We start from the raw sequence: 24,936 nt of genomic DNA, 5'->3' as shown, positions 1-24,936 counted from the left end.
TAACAGGCTGTAGATTGTAGTTTACACTTTCAAACAATCTAAGAACTTCAACTTCACAAAGGTCCTCAAAACAATAGTTAAATTAAACATAGCACTACCACATTCATGCACACAATTTCCTTTAATGTTGTAAATAGGAAACCTTCATCAATAATTTGATGATTTTACAAAATGAAGGTTCCCTTGGGTCCTGAAACTCTTAAATTCAGTTTGATGAAATTTAAGGTCATAAAAATGTACTAAATATCTTAAATGGTGCAACAAAAGTCTTAATTCTAATTTTAAAAGTCTTACATTTGGAGGAAATCCATATACGGCCTAATGTAATTATTAAACTTCAGAAAACTGTTTATTGCCTTTCTTTAAACACATTATTTTGATATGAGAAAAATACAATAGTGAAGTGACATACGGCCATGTATGGTGACCCATACTCGGAATTCGTGCTCTGCACTTAACCCATCCAAAGTGCACACACACAGCAGTGAACACACACACACACACACACAGACAGACACAGACACAGACACACACACACACACACACACAAAAAAAAAAAAAAACGTTTTTTAAAAACGTTTGGTTCAAGGCTTTAAACTCTTTACTGAAGAATTTTTTGGCATGTCTATGATAAATTTTCTTAGAGAGCCTCCGGAAGAACAGTTGCACTCTATCATGTGGTTTGCCATGGTTTTGCAATGAGATTTTTGTTCACTAGATTTACACAAAACCTCTGACTATTTGAGATGCCCCCCCCCCCCCCAAGGGTCCGTAGACCCCAGTTTGAAAAAAATGCTGATCTATCGAGTGTTAAACTGTTTGCTAAGGTAAAAGATAAATGTTTTTTTATGTGTGCTTTTAACTCTTCTACCAGCATACATCTATTGCTTCAGTAATTCACTTACTATGCACCATGTGTCCATGCCCACGTGCATTAATATTATTTAATCCTCCCTTTTCCCTTTCTTTCACTACCGTTTCAATTCTCCTATCCACTTTCTCATACTTTTTTTTTTTCATTATTTTCTTCCCATCTATCTTTCTTACTAAGGGCAATGTGACGTTCTCATGCTCTGAGTCTTCCTCAGTCGCTGTGACATTCCTCAGTTCCACGGGCAGCTTCCTGATGCTCCCTGCAGATTACAGTATGGAGAGTCTCTCTGTACGACTGCAGTTCCGCACTTGGAATCAGGAAGGGCTGCTGTTTTCAGTCCCGCTCTCTTGTGATCCGGACACCATTAACCTGCTTCTGCAGCTCAGCCAGGCTAGGCTGTGCCTCTTGCTCTCTGGAGGGCCACAAAACTCTGCTCAGGTTTTCAGCGGTAAATTGTATATAGGTCTTTATGATTTCCATGCTGTGGAATCCAGTCATAAAACTGGAATTTACTGTATAATGCGGAATGTCATAGAATTCAAATCACAATATGGACTAGTGTCTGTGAATATTAAAGTGATTACTGAAATATGTAGTCTGCATGTTCTGCGTGTCTCAAACACGTGACGCTCATGATGATTTCACTGTCTGTTGTCTCACTATATAAGGACATGAAGACATGAACTTCATCTCCAGCTGCTCTGAGAGTCACTTCACCAGACTTACAACATTTAATTTGATAAAACTATTGTCAGATATAAGCAGAAGCTTAAAGGTCATGGCAATCTGTCAAAAAGTTTGATTTAACTTGAATTGTGACAAATATGTTACTGTTGCACATAAAGTAGATCATAATATAATACTAGCAACAATAATAATAATAATAGCTGATCATTAATAAAACTGTATTTAAAGAATAAAAAAAAATTGAATTTGGGAAAAATAAAACAGAATTCATTGTGGTATTTGTGTAGGAGCAATAATTAATTTGTGGATACATTTTTGAAACTGTATACTAAATAATTGTAGATTTGCATGATTAAGTGATTCGTTCAACCTAGCATTCATTCTGAGGACTACATTGTTATTCTTCCGCTGTGTTTCAGGTCAGAATTTGAGTGACGGACAGTGGCACTCCATAGCTGTCGAGGTCAAGGGTCAGGAGGTGTCATTAACAGTCAACAACCAGAAGCCTGTCACTATGGAAATCGGTGGGCTAATTCAGAACATGCAAAGAACAGTCATCTTCATTGGAGGTATAGCATCAGAAATTGAATTAGCTAGTTTATCCTGATTCTTAGGGTTGTTGGCTATATTCAAATACAGAGATAGTAACTTGTTTTCATCTGTTATCCACAAAACTCAGTGAACTAGCCTGATGGCTGCAGACAAAAAATGGCTATTACCCAAAACATTTTCCTGAATGCAAGGGACAATTTTCTTCAACCTTATTAACTCTAACCTCCATCAACCGAACGTTCCTCATATTCCTGGATAAAATACAGGCTTTGCAAGCTGAGCGCGTTCTTATAGTCCTTTCATTTCACATGCATTGCTGTTATACCCAAATTTCCTGCTTTTTTCTTGAAGGGATTTTTTTTCTATTTAGTTCATTCAGGCAGCTTAAACCACATTCAATTACTGTAGAGGATAAATGCAGTTTCTTTAAAGCTGTTATTGAAATCTTTGACTTAAACTTCCAGTGTCTTAACTAAGACCTCTGAATCTCTCATTTTGCTTACTTCAGGGACAATGCAGTCCTGCTGAGATTTTATAAGCTGCTTTGCATGAATTTCTCAGAACAGAGATTTTTCTTTGTGTGACTTGGTATTAGTTGTGGATGTTGTTTTTGATTTTAAAAGACAGTAAATTGGGATTTTCCATTATTTTAGGCTGCCCTTTATTCCAGAGTGATTTCAACTGTGAAAACCCCAACAGAGGATATCAGGGCTGCCTTCGTCTCCTTTTCATAAACAACCATCAAGTCAGCTTCCTACAGATTCAGCAGGAAAGCCTGAACAACTTTAGCCAGATTAGCTTTGATGTCTGCAACATACAAGACAGGTCAGTTTGTGGTCACCAAGTTTTTTCACCATTTTTTTTTTTTTTGTTCATTCTGAATGCCTTCCAATACTGTATGTAGTGATCAAATATGTAATTTGGCTTATAACCAGGCCCATACGGAATTTGCTGAATTTCTTTGACTTTTTAATTCTCATTTTGGAGGAAAATGTATAGAGTTCTTTGGAATGTGTATAAAATGGGTTAAACAAAACTCAAAGCTCAAACAAAGTGATACACTCTTATTCTTAGCTTGAAGTATAATCAAATCAGTCAAAATATGTAATAATCAAACTTGCAAAAGCAGGGGATGTGTGGAACATCATTCTAATTCTCTGGATCCCATGTGGACCGACTCATAACCTATTTGCATAGTTTTAGTTTTCTATCTACATTTGTTAGGTGACAATTAAATATCTTAAACTACTTATACTCAGAAAAGAGTATGCTCAATAAGCTGCGTTTTGAGGTATTTTTTTCCATGTCTGTAGCACAAACACGCAGGATAAGCTATATACGGTAATAAAACGTTGGGATGAGTGTGAGCAATAATATTAGTTATTAAACAATAGTTAGGCATTCACCATTGTTTAAAAACAGAAATGCAGATCACTGCAGCTGAACATGTTCATCCCAACAGGTGTTTGCCCAATCTGTGCGAACATGGTGGTCAATGCATCCAGTCATGGGACCAATTTTACTGTGACTGTTCTGGAACAGCATACACAGGAGCCACCTGCCACAACTGTGAGTTATGCAAAACCCCAAAACACCCATGCCTGCATGATGTCAGCTTGTTTTCACTGTTTGTTTGTTTGGTTGGTTTTAATTAAAATAATTAAAATTGAAAATAATACATTGTCAATGTTTTCTATGTGATAAAAGTAATTATTAAAAAAGTAGTGTCTAGCAATTTCCATCTACAGCTGCCAACATTGTGCAGGAGTAAGTACCCTACTAAATTTTACAGTAAAATCTTAAATAAATTTTGACTTCAATTAATTTGTTATTATGTTTCAGTAAAGTTGATGAGGTCCATCTGTCTCCATATTGTTTTTATTATTCATATAAACTGTATTAAGAGTGTGCATAATGCATCACTTGACAGCTGCAAGTCTATGTGTCATGTAACGATGATTTGAAACTGCGCACTTACCAATTTATCCATTTCATTTTGGCATCTGTGTCTATGAAAGTAATTATTTTTGGCAGAGATATTTTTACGGTTCCTTGCTGTAATCAAATTTGTTGGATCAATATGTTCTAATCTGCTGCCACATGCACCGTTTTATCATACATGTTCTCTGGAGGAGAGAGAGGCACGACAATGCCATCTGTTAGACTTATTGCTTTAAAAGAGCGAGAAATATGATTTTTACTTTTTACAAGTCCTGCTGTGTGATTCACCGTCAGCAAAACAACATGTGCAGCAAATTAGCTCACTCTACCGCACAGAGCACTTCTCTGTCATGACGAACGGTACCAAGTAAACAATAATTACCTCTGTTTGCTCAACGAACTGTTTGAAATGGTTATGCCATTGTTAGGAATATTAATTTAATATAAATGAAAGAAGACTCGTTTGCATGTCAACACTTTTTATGTGTGACTGATTTAACAGATATCTACTATTAATGGCATTCAAGCAGAGTGCTCTGTCTGAAGGATATTGCTGAATAGCAAAAGTTGACATGTAATTTATCTTATATGATTACACTTTAAACTAAGGCAAGAAAACAATGCTTTTGATCTTACTTTTGTGTTTACCTCTTCCTACAATCACAGTATCCCTGTGCCAAGTATGCAGATGCGCCAAAATGCAAGTGTTCTGTAATTAAGCACAACATAAATACAGTGGCAGATTTATTTCCATCACTTCTATGATTCATCATTTTCAGCAATATATGAGCGATCCTGCGAGGCCTTCAGGAAAACAGGAAGCCAGTCGAGTGTGTTTACAATCGACCTTGATGGGAGCGGACCTCTAGAGCACACTCAAGTCAACTGCACCGTGGCAGGTAACTGACCCAAATACGCATACTCAGCTTTGCACATTTCTATACGTATTATACACTGATGTTAATCATCTTTCACATTATTGAATGATGAAGCTCAAAGCTCAGCACTTCTCATTTACAAACCTGATTCAGCGCATGGACAGGTGTGACCTCAGCATGTGAGGGGGACTGACTGGAGAAATCACACATCTCATTAAGTGAGTTCAGCATCTCATGCGGCTGTCTAGTTCAGCAGGTTGGATCAGGGTTGGCCAACCTTCCTCTCAGGGAGTTTCCGGTGAGGCAGATTTTTTGCTCAGGCACCACACAAACATTCCTGATTCAGCTAGACTGGATCCAATGATGTAGATGATGAGTGTTACCAAGATATTTATATGGCGTGATATTTCTGGGGTTTAGATGTTTTTGTGTGTTATCCCAAGACTGGGGGAATCATTTGCATCTAGAGTTGTTTATTTTCATTGATATATGATGGATTATTGGTTTTCCATCACTTAATCATAATTTAAGCAATGACTCCTGCCATGATTGCTAGACAGTTGAGTGGTTTGGAGGAGGTTAGTGAGAGATGCACGTTTTTGATTGATAATAACAAAGAGAACAGAAGGACTGCACAAGTTCAATGTATTTGACCCTGTACTGTATGTGCTCTTTTTTTGTAGTAACTTCACACTGCAATAAATAAATAAAAATATGTCTACTGTGGTAGTTTCATGTATTACAGAATTATTAGAATTTATTTCGGTAAGTTATATAATGTTTACTATACCAAACTACTTGAACTACCAAAATCGTTTTAATAATAATAATAAATTTTATTTATGGGCGCCTAATCATGCAAATAAAACACATAAACAGTTAACAAGCAACAATAAATTTCAAAGCCCACATTCGGTTCTTTACAACCATTAGGAAATACATAAAAATATCACCAGTATGCCTGCCTAAAAAGATGTTTACCTTAAAATGTACTAATATGAATATCATAAACATACAAGTGGCACAATAATAAGCCACATGATTAATTGGAGTAAATTGTAATTGGCCTGTCCTTAAAACATGCCCAGTACTCATATATAGACATTCACAGGGTCAGACACAAATGAGAGAAAAATAATAAAAAATAATGAAATAAACATTAACTAAAAAACATAAATATAACCTAAAAGACCCTAACATACACTACTGATAACATAAAAAGGAAGAAACAAAAACAATTAAATAAATTAGAATCATATGTGATGTGTCACATACACTTTTAGTGTGAATTATATGGCAATTCAGTTTTTAATCAGAAAAACTATATATTTGACTGTTGGGTTGGGTACCGAAACCCGGTACCAATATGGCACTGGTACCTATGTAACCGGTATGTACTAGAACCGAATCAGAATGCAGATTTCGGTGCCATGCCTGAGAGATCGATTGAAATATTTGTCCTTTGTTTCTCCGAAACGAACGTAAGAAGCATCATCACCGGCACCGCACGTGAAAAATTTCCAGATTGAGAAAATGGACGTGAACTCAAGTCGGAATGCTCTAATAATACAAGTCCAACAAATCTTTGTGGTAACGCAAGTGTGCTGTTTTCACATTCCGACTTAAAAGCACAACTCGGGAAATGAGAGCATCTGAGGAGCGCGTGAATTAAGGATGTTAATTTTTTTAACGGTTAACCGACAGATAAGAATTTTGACCGATTAATACAATCAGTTAAACGGTTTAAAGTCACTTATTTATTTTTCAGTAATTTATCAAAATATTTTAAAAAGTTTGCTGCATGGTTAAAATAAGCTACGTGTATAAAAATAAAAAAAAAGTCTAAGAAAAAAAAAACTTTTTTAGAGAGAGAGAGAGAGAGAAACAAGTCACCTATAAGTTGCATTTTATTATTTTATTCAGAAATAGGCCGACAAACATTACAAACATTATAATTGTAACGTATCTGTTTCTGTTTAGTTTCCCTTTCTGCCCATATTTGGTTCTTCCTGTTTTAGTTTGTGTCCTAGTTTTGTTAATTAATGATCATCATCACCTGTGTTTGATTAATTACCTTGTTTGCTCCTTTGTTCTCTAGTCCTTATAAGTCCTCAGTTTCCCTTAAGTCTCCGTCTAGTCTTGAAGTTACGTGAATGCTGATTACTTGGAGTTTTCTTCTGTTTCTTTTAATAAAGTTGGAGTTTTGTTTTGTATCCTGTGTCCGCCTGTCTGCCGGGGAAAGCATACCGTTACAATAATATAACATTATAATAAACACTGTAAACATAGCTAGGCTACTTTAGTTCCCCTCACTCCACAACAAATCCTTTCAAATAACAGTAGGCTATTTAGAAAAGAACAAGCATTAAAAATGTAAGAAGCTATATAAACGACAAACCAAAACAAATTAATTTAGGCTAAAACAAAACTGAAACCAACGTTGGGTCTCTCGTTCGACACAAAATCAAATGTTTTCGTATTCGCGATGTATTTGAATGCCAAAATAGCCTATTATTCACCTTTTATGTAGGCCTACTTCACTCACGTTCCAATATCCACGTAAAACTAAATGTTTTGCATAACTTCACGGCGGTACGGTGATAACACTTAACGGCACAGATTTTACTACATATTTAAACTGAGCAGTGTTTTTTTTTTTCCCCATATGTTTGACTGATTGTTTTTTTATAATTATAATAAACAGGCTCCATTGTCAATGTAGAATACTTAACTGCGCGTGCATGCGGCGCTGGACCAATCACTTGATTTTTTTCCCCCTTCTAACACATACTCCTTTTAGTCATGAAAATAATCGAAATGGTAAAAGGGTTTCCTTTCGCGCAGCACAAAAATGAATCGAAACTCTGCATAGGCTACTTGTTGCACAGTTTTTTGTTCGTTTTCTTAAATTATTATTTAAGTGAAAATATATTTCTCGTATAGGCCTATTTATTCGTTATAATATCTATACAGAGAGAGAGAGAGGGAGAGAGAGAGGGGGCGCCTAGCTTTATGATGTTTTTCTCCGCTCGCAGAAGCGCTGCAGGTGCGTGATGTGGTAAAAACCCCAAACGATACCCAACCCTATTTGACTGTAATTTTTTATTTTTTTTGGAATTGACATCTAGTGATGAGCTCTTTATAACCAGTTTTGATATGGCAAGATATAGCTCTTTATAACACCTTACCAAGACATGTAGGGGCAAGCAGATGCATCCTCTATCGAACAATGCGTTTTCTCACATCTCCTGTCAGGTTTCATCACCAATTTCACCGACCTTGATTTTTTGCATCTGACATTACTCTCCGCTGCATCAGATGTTGAACTGATTTGTCTCTGAGATAAGACTGTAATACATTATATCATCATGCAGGGAAATTCAAGCCCCACTATGTCAGCAGCAGGGAGGAGCACAGGTGAAGGAAGAAAAAAGTCAAGGAGCATGTCTGCCTGCAGAGACTGGCAGCGCGTACTAGCTGCGACTGATAGCTTCATTTTTCTTAGTTTCATAGGCAGCAGGCTTTGGCTCTGAGGTTATTGGAGCTGCGAGCTGAGCAGAGAAAAGTAAGCACCGGGAAACTGTCATACGCTGTGACCACCTGCTGCATGTTGGTGCGACTAAGCTGCCTTTATTTTACAAAGTTAGCTTTTATTGAGCTTTAGCCAGATTGCAGAGTTAGGTTTGTCACAGTGAATGCATTAAAATATCCAAAGTCCCAATACAAATAGACCTTTTCTCTAAGGCGACGCCAACAAGCACTGGCAAGAAAATCATTTGAAACTGACCTCAATTACAGGAGCTATTAGCCATACTAATTTTGCAAGACATGGCAAACCGCCACATTTGGACATCGCATGCAGCAATTTCAATTTGCATAGGGAAAGGTGCTAGCGTAGACTACCGTACTCTGATCATTTCACACTCTCCTGAATGAGTGACCTTCTGTTCTCTGCTTAATATTCATCAGGTATTTGCATATGACTCCATCACTCCGTTAATCTCTCATTTTCATTCACAAGCACATATGGTCGATTGAGTGCAGACTTGAGAGGGTTGATACACGATCCGAGTCAATGGGGATTTCAGTCTTTGTGTGTGTGTGTGTGTGTGTGTGTTTCTTGCACAGAAGATAAAGTTTGGACCGTAGTGGGGCACGATCACATGAGGCCCATTGACATTCGAGGATCCACTCCACGCAGCCCTTTCGTTCTCATCTTCAACTACACCATCTCGCCGTACCATCTTCGCTCGCTCGTGACCTCCTCGGAGCACTGCCAACAGGAAGTGAGATATCGTTGCAGGAAGTCTCGGCTTTTTGACACCTGGGGTTGGTCTTGCTTTATTACTCTAGTCTATCTTATTGTTTTCGTGCACTGTAGTGCTAAAATGCTGTCTTTCTTATGAAGTGTGTGATTTATGTTACCTCGGGAATTCTAATCCTCTAAATTTGGCTAATATGTTCCTCAGGAACAAAAAAGTACCTCACAGCTAAATGATTCACAACAGTAGGTTATTACCACAGATATTAAAGGGGCTCAAGTGTGACATGACGACGATGCACGGTGAATGATGATGTTCACTTAAAAAGCGGTTAGAATGTAATTCTTGTCATGCAGGGATGATTATGGGACGTGATGAGAGCATTTGAATTGCAAAGGCATGCATAAAGCCTTAAAAAAGATTATACACTGGTACGCTAAATTATTCCATATGTTTTTTCTCACACCACTTTAATACTTTCGACTTTGCGGGGTTGATATGCTTAGGCTTTTAACTGAGTTGGAGTTAACTTATCCTCAAACACTCGGCTCATACTTTGGGTTCATTTCGATTCAACGGAATGAGATCCAGTGAAGCCTTTGAGCAAAAGGTCAACCTTTGATCAAACATCGCTCAAATGGTGAAACTCCAGCACTAGACATCTTGCGTATCTGATTGCCATTTGTCATTGGCTAAGCTCTTGGCCAGATCTCTGCACCGCTGTGATAGCAGATGTCTGGTCACGCACATTGTAGCAATACTATAACGGCTACTTGACTGACAGGAGTCCCATTACTGACCAGCAGGGGCAGGAGCTCTCACCAGATGTCATCATGCATGACTAAATTACATTAGACTACAAACAGTGTTGTCATTATTTGCATAATTATTTACTGCCAGATAAGTAAAAATATTCTTATCCTTGGGGCATTTTGTCCATTTTCAGATGGAACTCCTCTGTCATGGTGGCTGGATAGAGACGGAGTGAAAAGAACATATTGGGGAGGATTTCTTCCTGGGGTCCAGCAGTGCTCTTGTAGTTTGGATGGCAACTGCAGGGACATGAATTATTTCTGCAACTGTGATGCAGACCAAGACACCTGGTAAATCTTAATTTCACAGTGAATCACGGTTGCCAGTTCTGTGTAACAAAACGAGCCCAACGGCCAGTAAAAAATAGCCCAATGACCCTAACCCATATATCAAAAAATACATAATTTCCAGTCACTTTTATGTTATGCACTATGTAATAAACAGTTTGATTTTAATAAAGGACCTCACAAAGGCTACCCATCTCTCAGAAACATAGCACAGTTTTTCCCGCACACGTGGAACTGAATGAGCAGTTTTCCCTACTAAGGTAATTGGATTGTTATTTTTCATGGAACGAAAGAAATCTGAGGCAGATTGCAGAGATTTAGTTGATTAAATTGCTGTATAAAAAGTGAACTTTAACACCCTTTATTAGTTTTTCTGTTAAAGTGTCCAAGACGCAGCAGAAAAAGCTTAATACTCGCCATAGGGCAAGTACTACTGTTTTTTTTAAGCAACAAGTGAGGCACACTCGCTCCTCGGAGGGCAATCTTCTACCTCAGAGAGAGATTAAAACGACTTTCTCCTAGCCTTTCGCTCATTACCTTATCTCTTGCACATTCTCTCGTTCTCTTTCTCCTCCTACAGGGCAAATGATACTGGTGTGCTGTCTTACAAAGACCATTTACCCCTTAGTGAGATCGCCATTGGAGACACAAACCGGACAAACTCGCAGGCCGAGCTCCAAATTGGACTGCTTCGTTGCTATGGCTACCGTGGGTATTTTGTTTACCAAATTTTAAAAGGGGAATGGGGGGTAATATAGCTCTCTACTGAATATATTTTCATATTTCAAAATGCAGACGAGACGGACCTTTTTTATCGAATTCCGTTTTTATCGAATCTGTGCTTTCTTGCCTGTCCCTCTGCTGCAGGATTTTTCTGGAACTCTGCATCTTTTTACCAGGAGTCCTCCTATCTGCATTTCCCCACCCTGCAAGCTGAACTGAGTGTTGATATTTCACTCTTTTTCAAAACTAGTGCTCTCTCAGGAGTCTTCTTGGAGAATCTGGGTGTCAGAGACTTCATAAGGCTGGAACTGAGTTGTGAGTGCTTGTTTAAATATTACTTGTAAAAAAAATGACTGTTTTTCTTATTCTTTTTTTTTTCAAGAAAATATCAAAATTATAAATAAAAATGTAACTGTAGCAAAATTGCATAAGAAAAATAACAGTTTTATATTAAAAAATACCTTTATTTATGTGTCACTTTAATTGGAAAGCAAGAGAGGAACAAATTACATAGTTTATTAGTTCATAATATATTGGGTGCGTCTGACCTGAAAATAAGGGTTTCGGCATGTTTGGTGTGAAGAAGTGCTCAGAGGCCCGTTTAAGAAGTGCATTCAGTGAAGTTTCAATGAACTTCATTGTAATACTTTTGTTTAAACCACACAGTGTGATTTTTTTATTTTTTTTCCTTTCTTTCTCAGCTCCATATACAGTGAACTTCACTTTCGACCTAGGGGACGGACCAGTTATCCTTACCGTTCAGTCACCTGTAGCCTTGAATGATCGTCAGTGGCATTATGTTCGTGCTGAGCGAAATGTGAAAGAAGCTTCTCTACAGGTTGACTCTCTGCCGCCGAAGCTAAATGAAGCACCATCTGAGAGACCTTATCGGCTTCAGCTCAGCAGTCAACTCTTTGTGGGTGCGCAGACATGTAATCGAGCAAATGTCACTAATAATGAAAAAATAACACTAATTGTACTTTAGCTTGAGCTAAGAATACCTCTGGGAACAGAGAAAATTGAGATAATTTAAATAGAAGGAATGTGTGATCATATTTATAAGTCGGCGACCATGGTGTGGATAAATGTTACAGGTTTGAAGATCAGTGCTAAAATATTATTACAGTGCAAGCATTTCACTCGCAATTTTGCAATGACATATAGATGTGTGCAAACTTTCAAATGTATTTAGAATCATGTGTGCAAATAAAAATAAGTCCTTGCAGGTCCTTAAAATATTTTAATTCAGTTTAATCAAATTTAAGGTCATAAAAGGTCATACTTTCCTTAAACTGTATAACACATTAATTATTATAGAGGTCTTAAATTTGGGGATGGCAAAACAGGAATCGCATTACGGCCTATTGTGATGATTAAACTTTGAATTAAGTGAATACCGCACATTTATACTCAGCTATTTCTTACGATCAGCTGATCATGAATTATGACAAAGTGTTTTATATGAACTATAAAACTTTGGTGTTTTATATGTAATATGTTTTTAAGATGCATCTCCATTCTTCATCTGTCCAGATGTATTTTGGGCCTGTGTTATCAAATTGTCCGTATTGCACAATAAACTGCATCTGGCATTTAGTTCAACATTTCAAATTAAAATAATTACATAATTATTTAATAAATGCAGTCCAAAATATTTAAAAACCTAGTGTACTTTTTGTATTCAAATAAATAATTTAGCTTGTAAATGTCTTCTTATATCTCTTAATTAAAATTATTTTATACATTTTCATTGTGTCCATAAAGTTTTGTGGCAAGCCGTCACATCACACCACATTATTTGCAGTCAGTGTGTTTTATGACAAGAACAGTGCTTTTCAGTAAACTTATCTCTGTTAAAAAAAACATGGTCAGGAATGCTATGCTGTCACTCCCTTAAATACAGAAAAATCTGATAATTTTTGGAGTATGATAATAATAATGCCATATTTTAATTATAATTGAATGCCATAAATGCAGGTAAAATTGTAACCGCTAAAACCTATTAAAGTGGTGATGAATAGGAACATGTAAATTAATGTAAAATATGGTTATATATTAATCAAATATAAAAAAAAATATTTACACACTAAAAAGAGTAAAACTATCAAATAATAATATTAAATTCAAGTAATTAAGTCATTAAGCTGGGACACACATAGCACATAAATGGAACAGTTTTTTTTCTGAGAACGACACTATTGTGGACTTCAAAAGCCTTGGCTTTCTAATTTGCCTATGACAATTAATCATTGTACTCTCCCCATTAGGAGGAACTGCTTCTAGGCAGAGGGGCTTTCTGGGCTGCTTACGTGCCATCACCATTAACGGGGTTACCCTTGACTTGTTTGAACGTGCAAAGACCACCCCAGGGGTGAATTCTGGCTGTCCGGGTCACTGCACCAGTGACAGCGTCTGCCATAATGGAGGGAGATGTGTGGAAGAGAGGAGCAGTTACACCTGCGACTGCACGCAGACAGCCTTCGACGGGCCACACTGCAGAACAGGTGAGGTTATGATGGCCTCCGGGCGAGTTCGCTTTCATTGGTCTTGCTGCACCAATCAAAAAGCTGAATGAAACAGGCACTCTAGACTTAAGCACGCCTCAGATGCTTATAGCTCTCAAACGCGATAGTGTTGGCATTCCTGATGGTGGAAGTGTTTTTATTCGATTTACACCGTAAAATCACACAATTAGATCAAAGCCTACAGAGAGAAATCAAATCAGGACTCTATAGGAGTTGATTTAATATCTGTTTAATCCAAGGCTTGCGGTGAGCTGTTGGATGTGGCACGAGTCTCACAGTAGGAGACGTTTGTACCAAAAATGTGTACAACAGGAATGAAAGTCAACCCACTATATACTCTATTGAAATTTCTCGTTTTCATCAGTTTTAGACAACTTTTCATTTTCTATTAGATCAGGAGGGTCGGCCGCCGGTGGATGACAACATGCCCTTGATGGCGTATTCACCTTGAATTCCTTGAGGCTGTGCTGACAGGCCTTGGCAGAACAGCTTTAACTGACAAATGTAATTTAATTACAGGGGCCATTCATCTGCCTCATACCCATCCAACAGCCTGTCAGTCAGATTAGTGATGTAATGGCTTTGTTTCTTTACAATGGGATTTTGTGACGGGTCCGTTCAAGCCACGGTTGTTTACTGCTAACTAGAATAGATGACCAGAAAATGAGAAGAGACAGACAGAATCAGTAGGACACCTCTCCGCCACGGTCTCAGCTGTGTTTGGGGAGGAAACCATGCTAATGTTGTTGTTTTTTATAGCTCTAATAATGACAGATGAGACATAGAGTTCATTGCCTTTGCACGCAATCTGAATTTGCATAGAGATGATGATGATGTTCTCAGTGAAGTTCACCAGGGACTGCTTTGTCTCTCTGTGTCCATCACAGCTCTAGCAGCTTCCTTCGAAAGTGGATCTTCAGTCCTGTACACTCTCCAGGAGCCATTTTCCGGAATACTGAATGAGGAGGCCAGAAGATCCCCGGACGGTTTCCATGATGCTGAAGTTACCAAATCTCTAGAGAAAGTGTCGTTTGGGTTCTTGACGCATCATATGCCAGCCTTGATCCTGACAGCACACACTGTGGACCAGCACTATATGGCTGTTATGCTAACATCAAACGGTACCAAGTCATACATTACTCTAAACCTTGGGGAATAATCATAATTTGCTTGTCCTGTTACAAACCTATATCAAAAGGACAATTTCATTAATTCCTTCATTCATTTTTCCTTTGTTTAGCTTAGTCATTATCTTATCTTACTGAGTAGAAAAGAACAGCCACAATACTACAGGTTAAAAATCATGCAGGTTTGGAGGGATATGAGAATAAGTAATATGTATGTATGTATGTATGTATGTGTGTGTGTGTGTGTGTGCGTGTGTGTGTGTGTGTGTGTGTGTGTACATCTTTGGTGTGCGGTGGTGTTCTGAAATGAGGAGGCAAAGTTCTCAAAGCTTTTTTTTTTTTTTATCAAATGTAAATTCATGACCCAGTCACATTTTCTTGTTTAAATAAGCATTACTTTCACTATCAGAAGAAATAAACAATTCCATTTTATACTTTTACATTAACAATCAGGGCTCCAAACTGCGACTAAAATGGTCGCATTTGCGACCAAAAATATTAATTTGCGAGTGAAGTTTTTGCTGAGGTCGCCACTGGCGACTATATATAATTTGCATGAAAGGACTTTTTTCCCGATTGTTTTGCGCTCACATCTTTTGTTATGTTCACGTATTAAACTTACATAAGACGATGCGCATCAAAGTTTTACTGAAAAGAGTTTCAAACAGTCCTCGTCTCTGCCGCACACAGTCTGCTGAACGCAGTGAGAGAGACCTGAAAGGGCCTGTTTACACCTGGTCACTTCATGCATTTTCTCTGATCGGATATCTATATGATTTGTTAAAACGTTTCCCCATTTACACTTGGCCACATAAATGTGTCTTCGCAAAACGGATATAAATCCGTTCTTCAATTCCCGCTTCATATGCAAATATAACGGAGTTCACGTCAATGAAAGCAATGGATAATTTTATTAATTATCAGCTAATTTCAATATCAAGAGAGCGCGCGGCATCAGCACTGGAAAGATAGGCTAGTCTCGCTACTTTTAATGAAGAAGATTGTGTGTTGAGCGTCTGCGACTTACTTTCAGGTTCATTCAGTTTGCGCGTCGCTTGCTGAAGAAATACTCCGCTACTCATCCGTGGTGATGCTTGTTGCATTGCGCTGTCATATCTGACTATAACATGCCATATAGCCTATAAAACGCTCTCACACGTCTATTATTTTAATATTATGGGAGGAGTAAAATTACCATATGTGGTTTCAACAACCAGATGCATTTACACTTGTCCGGTCGATCTTCTTATCCAGATCTTAGTCTATATGCTTTGTTCTGTTAATGCATGGACTTCCTGTTATTTGAAGCGCACTTGCCATCCAGTAATCGCAAAAAGCTTTGTGCTGTCTTACTTTTTAATAAACAAAGTATCAGCTTTAAAATGCTACGAAATTCAAATGATGCGGTTTGGGTGCTCTTTAATGCGGACGACAAGCGCACACTTTCGGTAATATAAACACCAGTACCCCGCGTCCACACGGTCCGTGTATGCGTCCGGATCGCGCGAGCGGAGAGTATCGCACTTAATGCTCAGGCGCGATCTCTTTAGCACCTCAGTTAAAGCAGCAAGTGAACCCATTATATATTTCGATTTACTACTATGAAATGAACATGATCAAAAGGTAGGCAATAAGAAAGCCTATAGTACAACTTACTGAAATGTTTTATGTAAAAGCTCATTCAGTGTTTCAAACTGAGGAAATGTATAAAGCTTGTAAACATTGCATTGTAATACATTTACCTCAGAATAACCACTCAGTGTCCATGAACTCATCAGTCAGCTAGAAAAATAACTATAAAGAGGAGCGTTTTGCTATATTTATGCGCTGTTGCATATTAATATTTTTACTTATTCTGTTGTACATGATTCAACTCCTCCTATAAAATTGCATTTTACTAATGAAGAAAAACAGACTGAATGTGTGAAAGACATGACAACATTTATAGGTTGCACTGCACTCAGTTCCCAAGTGATGCTTATGGTCCATGATATTGGTACAGATTCTGTGTAACGAACAATTCTTTGTGACTGTACATTTCAAGTTGTAAAAGACATTTAATTCACACTTTAAGTGAACCTTAGTCCCCCGGTCGACCTGATCATCTACAAGATGGATTAAAATGCTGATAAAGCCTAGAAAAGATAAGACATAAACACATGACAAAATGATTGAAATGTTAAAATAGGGGGGAAAAATAAAATGATAATAATAAAATAAACCACTTTTATTCTGTGGCACCTAAAAAAATAATTTGGCGCCTAAGTTTTTCTTTTATAGGAGCCAATGGCTCCTTACTCGATTTTTTTGTCTGGAGCCCTGACAATGTAATCAATATTCTATTTATTAAAGCTAAGTATGAATCTCATAAAGTTGGTGTCATTTTACAATTATTCCAAAATAATAACTCAAGGCAGTAATAATATAAACAATATATTTTATTTGTTAACTTATGTTCGGCTTTTCTTTTTAATAGTTTAACTATTTTTGAATTTTTCGGATCATCAGTCATCACAGCTCAGTAAATATTGGTCACAGATTCGGAGATTTACTTTAAATTTTACCAAGCTGATTACTCACTAAAAGCTCCCACAGATCATGTTTTCAGGCCATTTTAAGTCTTATTTTGATGTAACGGAGTGGTTATATCTAACACCAGTTCACACTGCACGCGTAAGCAGCGCAGAAGTGGTGTGTATGCAGAGCAGGTGAACCGCGGCTTGTACTGCAATACAGACAATTATCATTATTTCTGTCGTATTCTCCAGCGTTCTCCTCCGAAGACTGTGTGACATGTGCCTTGATGTATGATATGTCCAGCATACTCTGTCATGTGACCGTGTCCCCCTTCCCTCTGTGCCACACACATATGTAAATAACATACAGTATATTATATATAGGTACTAACTTGAGCCAAGTTTTCAAGATGTGTATACGAAAGAATTGCCGACCCTGTCTGGAAAAATTATGTCTGACCCTTCTCACATTTTGTATGAGGAATATTCATTTTTGCCATCTAACAGAAGGCTTAGAGTTGCATATGCTAGATTGAATTGGCTATGGTACGTAAATCTTTTGTGTATCAGTCTGTAAAATTAATAAATCAGAATTGGGGGTTCAAATGGGCCTCTGGGCTCTGGAAAATAGAAAGGACTCACTATTCTAATGCACTGTAGCCATGTGTCTATTGTATTGTTTAGTAATTATCGATGTGAATTGATGTGAGACACATGCTGTGAGATCCAAGACCAATTTTGGAAAGCCGCCTCTGCATGCGGTGTGAATACTCTAATCTGTTAACATGGGCGCAGAAAAAAATATGAGCTGCTTATGCGCTGCTTATGCTCTGCTTACGCGTGCAGTGTGAAACCGGCGTAAGTGTGTGAGTTGCTTACTTGTTTTTTTAAATTCCCATTTTCCCATTAATGCCATTATTCCATTCAGACTGGTTCGCGAATGCACACGAACACAGACAAGTACACAGATTTATCACATGAACCAATCACAGCCGAACATAACCAGTCATATCCAATCATATCGCGATGGAGGCATTGCCTCCTCTTATGTGACTTACCCCCATTCATTCTCAATTACCCCCCACCCCCAGACTCATGACATTTGATCAAAAATGCAGTAAAGCCTATAATATTGTTACATGTTAATTTAAAAGAACTGTTTTCTATTTCAGTATATTTTAGTCATTCTTTATTCTTCAATGTCGCATGATTCTTCAGAAATCCTTCTAATACACTGATTTGATCAACCATTTCTTATCATTATCAACATGCTGCTTAATAATTGTTTTTTTCCAGAATTTCTTGATTAATAGAACAGAATATATTTAAAAAATAATAATTTAATTAATCTTTTGTAATTCTATAAATGTCTCTACTTTCACTCTTGATTAAAGTAATGGATCCCTGGCTAATAAAAGTTTTAATTCCTTAAAAAAAAAAAAGTACTGAGCCCAAACTTCTAAACGGCAATATATGCAATATCTCTCTTCCTTTGAGCTCTAAAAATGAAATTATAGCTATACAGATTAGGTTTTTACAGAGCGGTAAACTAATAAAACTAATAAAAGTTTTCAATTAAGGGAAAAAAAACTCTTGATGTATTTTTGCTTGAAAATCACACATATCCATTAAAGCGCATCATATGCACAAATGCTCTATTTCTCTTTGTGCAACACCCTCACCGTTTACCTAAAGAGCACAAGGCGTCTAAATGGAAGGCTCCATTTACAGCACCCTTTCACACCTCTATTTTTTCCTGTACTTTTAAGGAAACCCAGGAAGCAAGCAAATACTATAAAAATAAATATAGACATTTTTGTCAATTTAAGTTGACAGAGAATAGTAGCATTATTCAGCTCAAGTCCAATGTTGATTCAATTCAGCTCAATAACAGAAGACAATATAGTGTCATTATTCAGCTCAACTCAGTTCAAGTTTTGTTCTCATCTGATAGAGTCAGTGCAGTCAAACCAATATTATTACTAAATGTCAATTGTCTTTTAAACCCCAAATGAGAAAAGGGAGGGCTCGTAGATGGAGTTAGTCATGTTACACCTACAAGGGGAGTAATAATTCACATGAGAACTCTTCAAGTGCAGAGGTGATTGCAAAGACCTGTGTTTTTTCTTCCATTCAAAAGCTTAAGAGCTTTTTTTTGTTTTTTGAAGAAGTGAAATAAGTCTCTTATGTTCATCATTATGTGACATTTATTTGATCAAAAATACAATGAAACAGTAATATTATGAAATATTATCACCATTTAAAATAACTGTTTTTGTATTATTTTAATATATTTTAAAATGTAATGCATTCTTGTGAATTTTTAGCATCATTACTCCAGTCCTCAGTGTTACATGATTTCATTTCTTATCATTATTAATGTTAAAATACTTGTGCTGCTGATTTTATACATTTATTTGATTAAAATACTGTAAAATATTTCATATTTAATGTCAAGTCACATTAATGTATATAGTGCTGTAAGATTGTTTCAAAGCACTTTCACAGTAATAAAGAGGAAAATAAGAGTGGATGTTGCTAAATTAATTATGAAATAAGTTCAATTCAGCTATAAGCAGCTCTACAGAACCCAATTAGAGTGTCATTATTCAGCTCAAGACATTTCAACGCTGACTCGTTTTAACTCAGTGAAGATGTTGCAAAGTTCATCAATTATGAAACAAATTCCATTCAGCTATAAAGCAGCTGCACAGAAGACAGTAGTGTCATTATCCAGCTCAATTCAGTTCAATTTGTGCTCTCATGAAAGTCTCAAATCACTGATATTACTGAATATTAATTGTCTTTTAAACCCCAACTGAGCAAGCTATAGGTGACAATGACTAAGAACCAAAACTCCATCAGGTGTCCTTGCTGGATAAAAATATTCATTTCTTATTTAACAAAATAAAAAAATAAAAAACGTACTGACCCTACATTTTTGAACATTAAGTCCTCATCTTATATTTATAAAAGGTGCTTCACTTCTTAAACGTAAAAATGAGTTTTAATGAGTGCACTTTTAAGTAAATGGACTTCTTATATGGCTTTCTGGAATAGTTGATTCTAACTGCAGCATTCTGTGGTCATATTTTTATATTATTGCATTTATAATTCGTCATTTAGCAGACACTTTTATCCAAAGCGACTTACAAATGAGGACAACAGAAGCAATCCAACAAAGGAGTAATGTTTTTTTATACAATAAATAAAAGGAAAACAAGTAGATAGAATTGAAAAATTATTTAATAAATAACAAATAAATAAAAAGAAAACAAGTAGAAAATAATATAGAACACTAGTGTTAGAGGGCCAATTTTTTTATAAATAAAAAATAAAAAAGTCAAAAGAATAGAAAAAGAATAGAGAATGCTGTTAGAGGGTCATTCTTTATAATAAATAAAAAGAAAGCTAGAACAGAAAAATAATAGAGAACGCTAAGTTAGAGGGCCATTTTTTAATAATAAAAAGAACAGAAATAGAATAGACAACGCTAGTGTTAGAAGATCTTTTTTTAGTAATTAAAAAGAAAACAAGTAAAAAAAAAAGAAAATTAATAGAAAACGCTAGTATTAGAGGGTCATTAAAAAGAAAACAAGTAGAATAGAAAAAGAATAGAGAACGCTAGTGTGGGAGTCTTTTTTATATTTATCAATATTATTTTATGATCACTAAACATAATCAAACATTGTCCTATGCAGACAATTTCCTACATATTTATTCTAGTGCATATTTCTTGTATAAACGTACCATCACTTATTCTTACTCAATTTGGTTAGCAGCCATGAAAAAGATTATAATTATCACAAATCCCGTCACGGTGATACAAAAACACTTTACACTGGAGTCTTGATCATCTGCAACCCATTACTATGTAAATTTTAAAAAATTATTTCTGCTTGTCACGTTACAACTTTGCATTTATTGTATCGAACAAATACCTTATGACTTTAAGTCAATAGCTTTTACTCTGATTTCCCAGGCAGCCTGCAAATACGATACTTGTTGAACAAAGAAAAACAAACAGAAATGTTCAGCCCAGTGTCACCCAGTCTAGCAGACGGACGGTTCCACTGGGTCAAAATCAATCGAAAGGGACAGGAGCTTTTTGTCCAGGTGAGTCTTTGTCTCCATTGCAACAGGTTTTAACACAGTGGCTCCTATTTGATTTCTAAAGGGGTGTTACTTGACTTCCTATACTCAACTCTCTACAGGAACGAGAACGGATGACTATGATTGTCTGATAACATTTCTGAAATTTTAAAGATCTTGTAACATAAAAATGATATTTCTAAAAGCATGTCATACCAACCTAAAATGTTTTTTGTTTTTTTGTTTTTTTCCTGTGACCAATTCAAATCTATTACTGGTATCAATCTTCCCATGTTATCTGCCATTATCTGTCCCCTTCCAGATTGACAACACAATAACCCAGCAGTACAGCCTGTCTCCTGGCTCTGCTCTCAGCCCGGCGAGGTCAGTGATTCTGGGGAGAATCCAAGGTGAGTTTCTGACAGGCTTTTGAAGAGGACTCCATTTCTTCATGTTCCTTGTGTGCTGTTTCACACATTTCTATTTCACTGATGTGGCATCAGGTGTTTGAATCCAGGCAAGTTAGGACAGGGTGGGTGGTTGTCTGGGTAGGGAGGCACACTTTTGACAGCGCCGTCACAGGTGAGTTGCCAAGTCGAAGCCAAATGGAATGTCTCAGTGTTGCCTAGGAGACTGTTTCTTTTCACCTGATAGCTAATAAGCAGGGTCTAAAAGTGGCACGAACCCCAGTGCTTTGATAGAGGCGAGTGAACATTTAATACAAATTAGCAATAAAGCACTCACACAACTACAACAAGCTGCTTTTAGACTCATTAGTCAATACAGATGCAAAATAGAAAAGGAACCAGCTTCTGTTTTAGAAAGGCTTTGTAGACACTAAAAAAGGAGCTAGAGTAATATAATAATGACGCTTGTTAAAAAGGTTATTAAGCAGATTAGAGGTTACTTGTGTGATTGCGCAGTCGGCTCCTTTTAAAATGAAAGCTGTGGAGTGGTTACATAAACAGTTTAACAGCTGACTTTGACTTCATTTAAAGGTGAAATGCATAATTACTCTCAAATTACTCTCCTCGTCTCCCATTAGTCAAACAGCTAAAAGTTTCACTCCAAACTCATGCCATTTGTTGAGCCAAAGTCACTAACAGAGCCTTGTTTTGGTTACTCTTTTTCTCAGAAGAGTAAACATAGAAATGGTTTATTTATGCAGTAAATTACGTTCAAATTTAGTTTTTAAAGAAATTAATACTTTTATTCAGCAAGATTGCATTAAATTGATTAAAAGTGACAGTAAATACTTTTTTTGTTTAAAATCATCAAAATCAATTTCTGAAGGATCATGTGACACAGAAAACTTGAGTAAAATGGATGCTTAAAATTCAGCTTTGCCATCATATAAATAAATTACATTTTATATGACATTAGAAACAGTTATTTTAAATTATAGTAACATTTTTACTTTATTTTTCATCAAATAAATGCAGCTCTGGTGAGCATAAGAGACTTCTTTCAAAAACACCCTACTGAAAAAAAAAAATATTACACACATCACATTTAAGTTCAGTTGCTCAATTCTTTTTCCTCTTTCAGGTATTGACATTAATGATAAGGAACTGGATCAGGCTGGATTGAGAGGGTTTGTTGGCTGCTTGTCCTCCGTGCAGTTTAATCAGGCTACCCCTCTGAAGACAGCCCTGCAAAACAGCCAAAGCCCGTTAGTTACTGTTATCGGCCGCCTGGAAGCATCAAGTTGTGGGACGATATCCAGCGCAAACACTTTGAGCGTCACACACACACGGTCAGGTAAATGATCCTTTTTAATAGTTTCCACACTGCAGTGAGTCTCAAAAATGACAATGTTTTTCAGCCTGCTGAAAAGAATAACAAAAGCCAGTTCATTGTCTTCCTTTCGCTCTCGTTCTCTGCTTGCAGATGACTCAGCAAAAACAGACCGAGGCAAAGATCCACTGAAAAAGGCTGAACAAAATGACTTGGCACTAATTGGAGGTATAGATCCCCATGATACTGTGCTCTGGGAAAAACTTTTCAAAATAATACTCAGATCCGACAAGTAATAAACCGTCCTTAGAAATGAAACTGTACAGCCTCATTCATCTTTAGTTATATCAGAAGTTTTATTTCATGCTGTTCTCATTTGTTCCACTGCAGCACTGCATTGTAGAATGATCAAGTTACATTTATGAAGCCGCACCATTGCATTCAAAGTAGTGAACCAGTGTAATTTATTAATATTTAGCATGTTTTCATTTCTATTTTGTTTATCTAATGAACAGGAGTAGTGGCTGCAGTGGTGTTCATCACCCTCTGTGCGTTGGCCTTCATCATCCGCTTCCTGTATCGTCACCGACGGACTCCAGCGCCCCCCGTAATCACCGGGAAGATGCACCGACCCAGCATGGAGCACCCTCCGTACCGGGCTGCACTGGACCGGCACAAACCCAGCCACGACAGCAAAGAATACTACATCTGACCTCGCCATCTCGTGCCTGGCCTTTAATCGAACAGCCTGTTGCCAGTGTACATGCTAACAACCCCACCGCACTGTATTATCTACACTGCAAGCTGAGCAGCCAATCAGAGGCCAACAATGACCCAACAGGCACAAGGCATTTTATTTGTTTTCTTATTTTCTACGAAGAGAGTCAAGCTTATGTGAATGTAAGCGTGCGCTGGCCTCCTGGATGATGACAGCTGTATATTGTTATTTTACAAGCATAATAATAGGTTATACATGCACAGCACACACACACACACTTTCCAAGCAAACAGCACAGCAGGAGGACTGAAGCATCACTCTGGATTGTCTTTATCCAGTGTGCCTGCTCAAACCTGTCTGTCTCAGAGCCTGCATATAGAGTGGTCTTAAGCTAATGGACTGAAACCCCAGCGGAGAGGGTTCTGAGAGAATGGTTTTGTGGCAGAGTGGCAGACCTTCCCAGATGTTGTTTTTAAAGGATCAATCATCGCTCAACATGTCCAAAAAAAACAAAAGGTTAAAGACATCCGCATCCGACAACCCCGCATTTGATGTCGAAACTATTGACTGGTGCAAGGAGCCGCTAAAGGCAGGGATTAACCACCAAAGGACTATAAGAATATATCAGCGGCGGCTGAGGGATGGAATATGAGTCATTTGTGTGTATCCCAATTCCCATGGGCTGGGCAGATTGAAGCAGTTTAAATCTCTTTCCCACTGTAATCGAGCTGGTCTCGCAACTGAGCGTACCCAGCGTGCCACAGGAACGAAATTTCGTCCTTATTGAAGTGCATTATATCTCCTGACACACACACACACACACACACAAAAAAAAGAAAAAACATTTGCTTTCTATTGAGAATTAATTCTATGGCTGTTTTTTTTATATATATGACTACTGTAAATGAATGGTGTACATACATTTCATAATTATATTTAATAAACTGAGCTTTCTAGGAGCTTATGAGTGCAGATGACCTATTGAAATGGTTTTGGTATATTTATGCAGAAATGAAAGTGTGTATGGAATACTGTGCTTAGGCTCAACAGTAGGGATTGTTTCTGCTTGATTGTTTTGGGCCAAAATTTTCACTAGCTACAACACATAAAATTATAAACTTCAAATTTTTATCCATTTAAATTGAGACTTTAATATTGTATTTTTAATATAATTTGTATAATTTCAGGTTTGCAAAGCACAAAG

The 24,936-nt window shown here is 37.0% G+C and overlaps 1 protein-coding gene across 1 annotated transcript in view; it reads left to right on the top strand.

The window, feature by feature from the left end:
* LOC306856688 (contactin-associated protein-like 5) overlaps positions 1–23,726 on the top strand; it is a gene marked incomplete at both ends in the record, with an annotated part of 70,437 nt that extends 46,711 nt beyond the window's left edge. The window contains 17 exons of the mRNA XM_079396085.1: positions 1,052–1,322; positions 1,981–2,130; positions 2,767–2,938; positions 3,576–3,682; positions 4,834–4,953; positions 9,061–9,261; positions 10,141–10,297; positions 10,875–11,002; positions 11,162–11,332; positions 11,719–11,937; positions 13,285–13,521; positions 14,430–14,663; positions 21,168–21,301; positions 21,600–21,687; positions 22,826–23,038; positions 23,168–23,242; positions 23,530–23,726. Of these exons, the coding sequence (XP_079252211.1) occupies positions 1,052–1,322; positions 1,981–2,130; positions 2,767–2,938; positions 3,576–3,682; positions 4,834–4,953; positions 9,061–9,261; positions 10,141–10,297; positions 10,875–11,002; positions 11,162–11,332; positions 11,719–11,937; positions 13,285–13,521; positions 14,430–14,663; positions 21,168–21,301; positions 21,600–21,687; positions 22,826–23,038; positions 23,168–23,242; positions 23,530–23,726 (2,874 nt within the window). The remainder of the gene's footprint in view (positions 1–1,051; positions 1,323–1,980; positions 2,131–2,766; positions 2,939–3,575; positions 3,683–4,833; positions 4,954–9,060; positions 9,262–10,140; positions 10,298–10,874; positions 11,003–11,161; positions 11,333–11,718; positions 11,938–13,284; positions 13,522–14,429; positions 14,664–21,167; positions 21,302–21,599; positions 21,688–22,825; positions 23,039–23,167; positions 23,243–23,529) is intronic.
* Between the last annotated feature and the right edge of the window lie 1,210 nt (positions 23,727–24,936).

Source organism: Barbus barbus (assembly GCF_936440315.1).
Source record: "Barbus barbus genome assembly, chromosome: 37".
NCBI lineage: Eukaryota > Metazoa > Chordata > Actinopteri > Cypriniformes > Cyprinidae > Barbus > Barbus barbus.
The sequence above is the reverse complement of the archived record's forward strand: the minus strand, read 5'-3'. Positions and strand labels throughout refer to the sequence as shown.